The 6000-nt window shown below is 41.4% G+C and overlaps 1 protein-coding gene across 2 annotated transcripts in view; it reads left to right on the top strand.

Annotated features, from left to right (window-relative positions):
- The window catches only part of antxr1a (ANTXR cell adhesion molecule 1a), a 31578-nt gene extending 26077 nt beyond the window's left edge, over positions 1-5501 (top strand). The window contains exon 19 of one of the 2 annotated variants that reach the window (XR_009241094.1): positions 2910-2953. Coding sequence is in view for 1 of the 2 variants with exons in the window: in XM_058635530.1 (XP_058491513.1) it covers positions 2910-3338 (429 nt within the window). In the remaining variant the exon portion in view is untranslated. Of the gene's footprint in view, positions 1-2909 lie in introns of both variants that reach the window. The other variant, XM_058635530.1, reaches the window with a different exon arrangement.
- The last annotated feature ends 499 nt before the right edge of the window (positions 5502-6000 follow it).

Consider the following 6000-nt stretch of genomic DNA (forward strand, 5'->3'; position numbering starts at 1 on the left):
TTAGTGCCACCGGAAAAAAAAAAAGTCTTGGGTTGAGTGACCTTGATCATTTCCAGTAAACAGGCCTGTTTCTGGTTGTAATTAAGAGTCTCTTGTCAAAGCCTTTGCTTTTATTTACTTCCTCTAAATGAGTGAAGCAGTGGGAGGGTAGAGGCCACGTTGATCCCACTGGCTCAGCGTCAGGTTCCTGTAACTTCTCATTTATTTTCTGGGCCACTAACGACGTTGTTTAGTCATTACTGATCATGAGCGAACACAGGACACGATAGTCAGTCAGCAGCTTTTAAAAACACTTTCCTGTCACACCGTCCATCAAGGTCCTATTCACACAGAAATGAAACAAAACACAAACGATCCTTGTGTTTCTTTGTGGTAGGTGAAGATTCTTCTCATTGTTGATTTTACGGAAAAACATAAAAGTCTGAGGTCAGCCAGTTCAATAAACAACTGCTGATGTTCCCGTTTGAATCGACCCCATGAAAATAAATGTGTGTCAAATTGTCTCTGGATGTCCACACTGGCACAGACCATCTGGGTGTTTTCCCATAATTTTCAGATTGCTGGCTAATCCACAATGTCCCGGTCTCGGTCTAGTTAGGAGAACCTCATCCCCTCTTTAACTTCATTAGCTGCAGAGAGTGATAATGCATGTGTTGACTCATGTAACTATGATACAGTACTGGAGTCTGAGATCAATAACTCTGAAGGAATGAAAACAATATACAGGTTACATTTCTGTTTCCATTCTTATTCTCAAATATTTAATAAACTGTAGCTGATTAAACCTACCCTATCAGCTCCACACGACTGTTTAGATGTCATGTCGCCCGGTGACATTCTGGCACTGCACTCAGAAAGTGATTCATTTTAAGACTAAGGTAAAAAAAACAAACAAAGGGAACAAGTAAAGAAGCTTTTAGCCACTTTTGCAGCACAGCACTGGAACCAGTCGGCTGCTCCATTAGTATTTAAATCCAAAGATTCTCTTGCTTTTAACTATTCACCTGTTTGTAAACCATGTTTAACTATATTTTTAATGTATAGCTTTAAGATTTTTAGATTATTATTCATTTTATTTTAAATCAAAACTCATCTATACAAAGACTTAAGATATTCTTTTAAGATTTAATCAATCTTTTAGCACTTTTAATCATCTTAAACTTTTACACTCTTTTTCACCAATTTGTTTTTCTTTAAATATTCTTGTACAGACACCTTGAATCTGCCTTTGTGTATGAAAAGTGCTCTAAAAATACAAAGTAAACCGAGACAACAGCAAAAAGACTTCTTGTCACCCACCCGTGTTCTGCTGATGTATACACACAAACGCTCCCTCAGTCAGGTCTGATAGTATTGCCTGACAGAGGAAGGACGAAGCATATAAGTAATGTTCTGATCAAATAGAGGAAGAATAATAAAAATGAAGTGACCGACTGCAGGTTTAACATGCATGAGGTCATTTTGCCCCGGTGCCTCATGAGAGCAGAGCTGTCTTTCCTTATCAGCCCAGCTCGACTCTCTCCTCCTCCCCTCAGTGCAGTCGTCCACGGGTGGAGCTCGTTTCTGGAATACGATCTAATGTATGACCTCACTTAGAGAGAGAGTGATGGCAGGTTAACTTGTTTGACCGAAAGCAGCATATACACACACACACGACTGCTCATAAAGCTGTGACTGAGAAATACAGACAAATGTAGGATGAGATTTGTTGACAGCTAGAGTACAGTCATTAAAAAAAACAAGGCTGTCACTGAAACATCTGCTTTAGTCATGAATCCGTCACGTCTGTAAGACAGAACTGGCATATGTTTGACAAACGCAGCTGTCAGAGCCGTGAGAGAAGGTGTTTTGTCAAAGTGGTTTTACGCGAATCCATCTATCAAAGTACATTATGAAAAACAAACACCGCAATTTAAAGCAAATTATATGTATCGCATAGAGTCGTGATGACGCAAATGGAAAATTGGATCATGAATCCATCAGAAGACTTCATAGTTCAGGATTCTAGATTTGCTCTATTGTCATTCAGACGAGAATAGAGTTGGGTTTCTCGTGTGCTTGCAAGTGTGGGAATGGCTGCATGATGGTATCATGTCTACAGTGTAATCATTTTGGAGGGTTATTCATTGTTAACATAAGTATGTTTGTATATATAAAAAAAAAACAAAAAAACGTATACATCGCACTTATGACTAGCACTTCATAGTTTGGCTTACTTGAAGCTCTTACTTACTTCTAGCTATTATTTGTACCCAAATGTTTAAATGCACTTATTGTAAGTCGCTTTGGATAAAAGTGTCTGCTAAGCCCAGCTCTGCCCATGTAAAGGTATCAAAGGGAACCTCATCATCCAACATGTAACTCGATTGGCTTGTTGACGACAACATCCTTTGTGATCCATGAAGGCCACCATAGTTTCAAGATTTAGTTTAGGAGAGAGAGCGGGGAGTGGAGGACTCCTTTGTTTGCTGCAATCTGTAATCTCAACATTAGATGTTACTAAAATTTCATACTAAAATTAGCAGGCTTGACTGGGATTTTTGAATGTAGGTGAACTCACAAAAAATAAGGGAATTAAAAAGTACAGTTTGTTAAAAACATTCATGGCTTACGGCTATGATAGTAGCCAGGAAATTAATGCACATGTAAGCGTGTGCCAGAAATGACACCTGAATTTGCATCGCTGCCAAAAATGAAGCTAATGAAGAAGAAACTATGGTGTTCACAGATGTGTTGTGTTCCCACTAATGATGATCGGAGCCAAAGCTACTAAAACCCGCTAAATGTGTTAATTTGACCACTGCCGTAAAAATGTAACTGATTAAGTGAGAGTGAATTGCTGTTCATGCATTCTGCCTTTTATAACCACTAAATGTTCCTTTAAAATCTGGTGTGATTCTGAATTTCAGGGAAGATGCATCAACTTCACCCGCATTAACTCTCTGCCTCCTCGCTACCCACACTACGACCACCATTCTTCTCCCATCTACAACCCCCCCAGCATGAATCCACCGCCGCCACAGAGCAACCTCCCGCCGACCCCCAGCCGCTCATCATCGTCATCTCCGTCCTTCTCCTTCACCACGCTGCCGCCGACGCCTCCTCCCATCGACAGCACCCCGTCTCCTCCGATCACTCCTCCCCCCTACACGCCGCCTCCCACTCGGGCTCTTCCACCAACCAATCTCTACATACCTGCCCCATCGGCGGTCTCGCCTTCACCTACGCCCCCTGCCTCCCCAACTAGCTCCCTGCCGCCGCCTCCTCCTCCTCCACAAGCACCTCCTCCTGGACGAGCTCCGCCCCCTGTGCGTCCACCACCTCGCCCTGGCCTGTAAACCTCTGACCATAGACCATGTGTAAGAAATGGACGTAGCCTTCCTGGTTGGGAAAGTAAAGCCTGTAGGAGGTAGGGTGTAAATATCAGTTAGCCACAAGGGGGCAACTCAATTTGAAGGGAAGTCTATGGGAAAATGAGCTTCTACTTCTTACTTGATTTATCACTAGTTTCAGCTCTTCTTTGATAGAACGTTATGTCCTTTTTGTAGATTATGTTCCCATTTAGAGGACAATAGACGATAAAACGTGGCACACATGAGTGGACAACATATGATTGACAGGTTACAGGTGATGTCTGTGAAGTCGCAAATCTTTGACGCTTCAAATGGGAGTTAATTTCACAACCGGAAGACTATGCCCACTTTTTATATACTGTCTATGGCTGTGGAACAAGGCACTGAGTCCCACCAGTGATCAGCACACGGACATGCGAGTGTTTGAGCCTCACTCAGTGGGCTGTGGACACTTTCTGCCTTTTTTTTGGTTTTGTTTTTACAGCTATTTGTCTACAGGGACTTTTGTACACATCTAGCCCAACAGTGCAATTGCTGTGATGCTTGAATTTCACAGATGTTCCCCATAAATGAGGTCATGTAGGTCGGCTCAAAAACATTTGCCTCTGGTCGTGTGAGCTGCCTCAGGCCCTGCTGTCCCCGCCACGAGCACACAAGATTGGATTAATCAGATTGTACTTCAACGGCTGCAGACACGATATGCAGAGTCGTGTTCTAAAATGATCTTGACACTAAAATATGCACTAATTCTATCTTTCCTGATAAGAGGAATCTGAAATCTCTTTCTTTCTGTTATGAATGCTGAGCAATTGCATGCAACAGTGTTTGAGTCTGCATTTTTGTTCCTTTAAAAAGCATTTTTATCTTGTTTTATACAACTTAAAACACATTTGTTTTTTGTTTTCCATCTTCATAGAATAGACCACACAATTTTTGAATTTCACTTTTTTAAAGTTAGAAATAAACACTCGTTGCTCAAAGATGTAGTGCACAACTTTTCAATATAAACAAATGCCTCCTAGAACCAAACCATTGTCACACAAGGTCACATATTGCAGCTCCACACGACTCTCTTTTTTTGTATTTCTCAGCATAACGACATTTAGATGTCATGTCAACCGGCGACATTCTCACACTGTACACAGGAAGTGATTTGTTTCATGACACAACAGATGGAGGCAACAGGGACATTGCACTAGTAAAGCTGGATGACTGCAAACAGGTTGGAGTATGACGGACAGTTTCAGAAGTGAACATTTTTTTCCAAAAACCTGGTCATTCAGCAGTTTGACGGGATAATAAACACTTAATGTCCCCGCCCACCACTGTGCTGCCAGTGTTACGCACTGTAGCTTTAACACATGTACAGCACAACACGTCTAAACCTTGCAACATTCGACTTTCATGTTGTATATGAAACTAGGCTAATGTCAACAACAGATTAGGATTTGGACACAAATCTGGGCCTATTTCTATCACCAACATCTGGGACGGATTATGAGCCAGAGGGGCCCCTGGGCACAGACTGTAAAAGGGCCCCCCTCACACACGCCATTCCTGCACTCACGCACAAATCAACAATGATACAAAGGTTGTGTAAATGATAAAAAATAATAATGATAAGATTGAGGGGCCCTTGTCCTGTTAGACATATCACATAACCTTCGCTAGTTGACTTAGGTCCCCATCAAGACATCAGGGGTGGATAACAAATCCTAAGGGGGCCCTATGAGGACATCCCATAATGAAGTGGCTTCAGGGCCCCATCAAAATATTGGGATAAATATCACAGTAGCAAAGATATCAGGATAGTAGCACAGAGGCTTGGGCTTCAGGGCCCTATGAGCCGTTGGGCTCTGGGGCCTCAGTAATCCACTCTTGACCAAGATGGCTGTGATCGTAGGTATAACTAGCAGCATTAGTCTGAATCAGGGAATAGCTTTTGTCTTGCCCAGCCATCCATTTTTGTGTAAAACACTTTTGATATTATCGTGTTTTGTGAAAGAAATTACTTGCGTACTATATTCATGCCATCACACTTGCACTCAGAATGACAGTATGCAGCATTCACTTGCTACAGTCTGTGTCTGTTTTCATTGACAATGAAAGTAAATTTAAGTGTAGAAATAAAATAAGATTGTTTTCCCATCTTTTTTTCTTCAAATACTTGTTAACCATCACATTTATTTTCTCCTGACAAGGTGAAAAGAGCCACTGAACTGTTTGTTCTCAAACTGTTCATAAAAAACCTATAGGTTTAATCTAAACCACATGGTTCGATTAGATTAGATGTACCACCAGTGTTAAGTGAGCTTCCTCTGGTGGGACTTGGAGGAAAATAATAAATAATATTCTACCGTATATGCCAGGGAAAGCTAATTTCAGGCCCAGTTATTTATACATAAATTCTGCAAATGAATAACTCGAACAAGGAAACGCTATAATTATGTAAAACTGAAACGCTATAATAGTTTTTTATTTACAGTGTTATAGTACATGGTCTATAACGACCAGCTATTTGTCTACAGACTTCCCTCACAAATCCACACAGGACTATGTTTCTGCAACGCTTTCAATCAAAAACTGTCTCCGCACTCCAATCATTGTGCAGAAGCCCAGCGTCCGTGCCCGCCTACTGCTCCATTGA

This window comes from Solea solea, chromosome 8 (assembly GCF_958295425.1).
Source record: "Solea solea chromosome 8, fSolSol10.1, whole genome shotgun sequence".
Lineage (NCBI taxonomy): Eukaryota > Metazoa > Chordata > Actinopteri > Pleuronectiformes > Soleidae > Solea > Solea solea.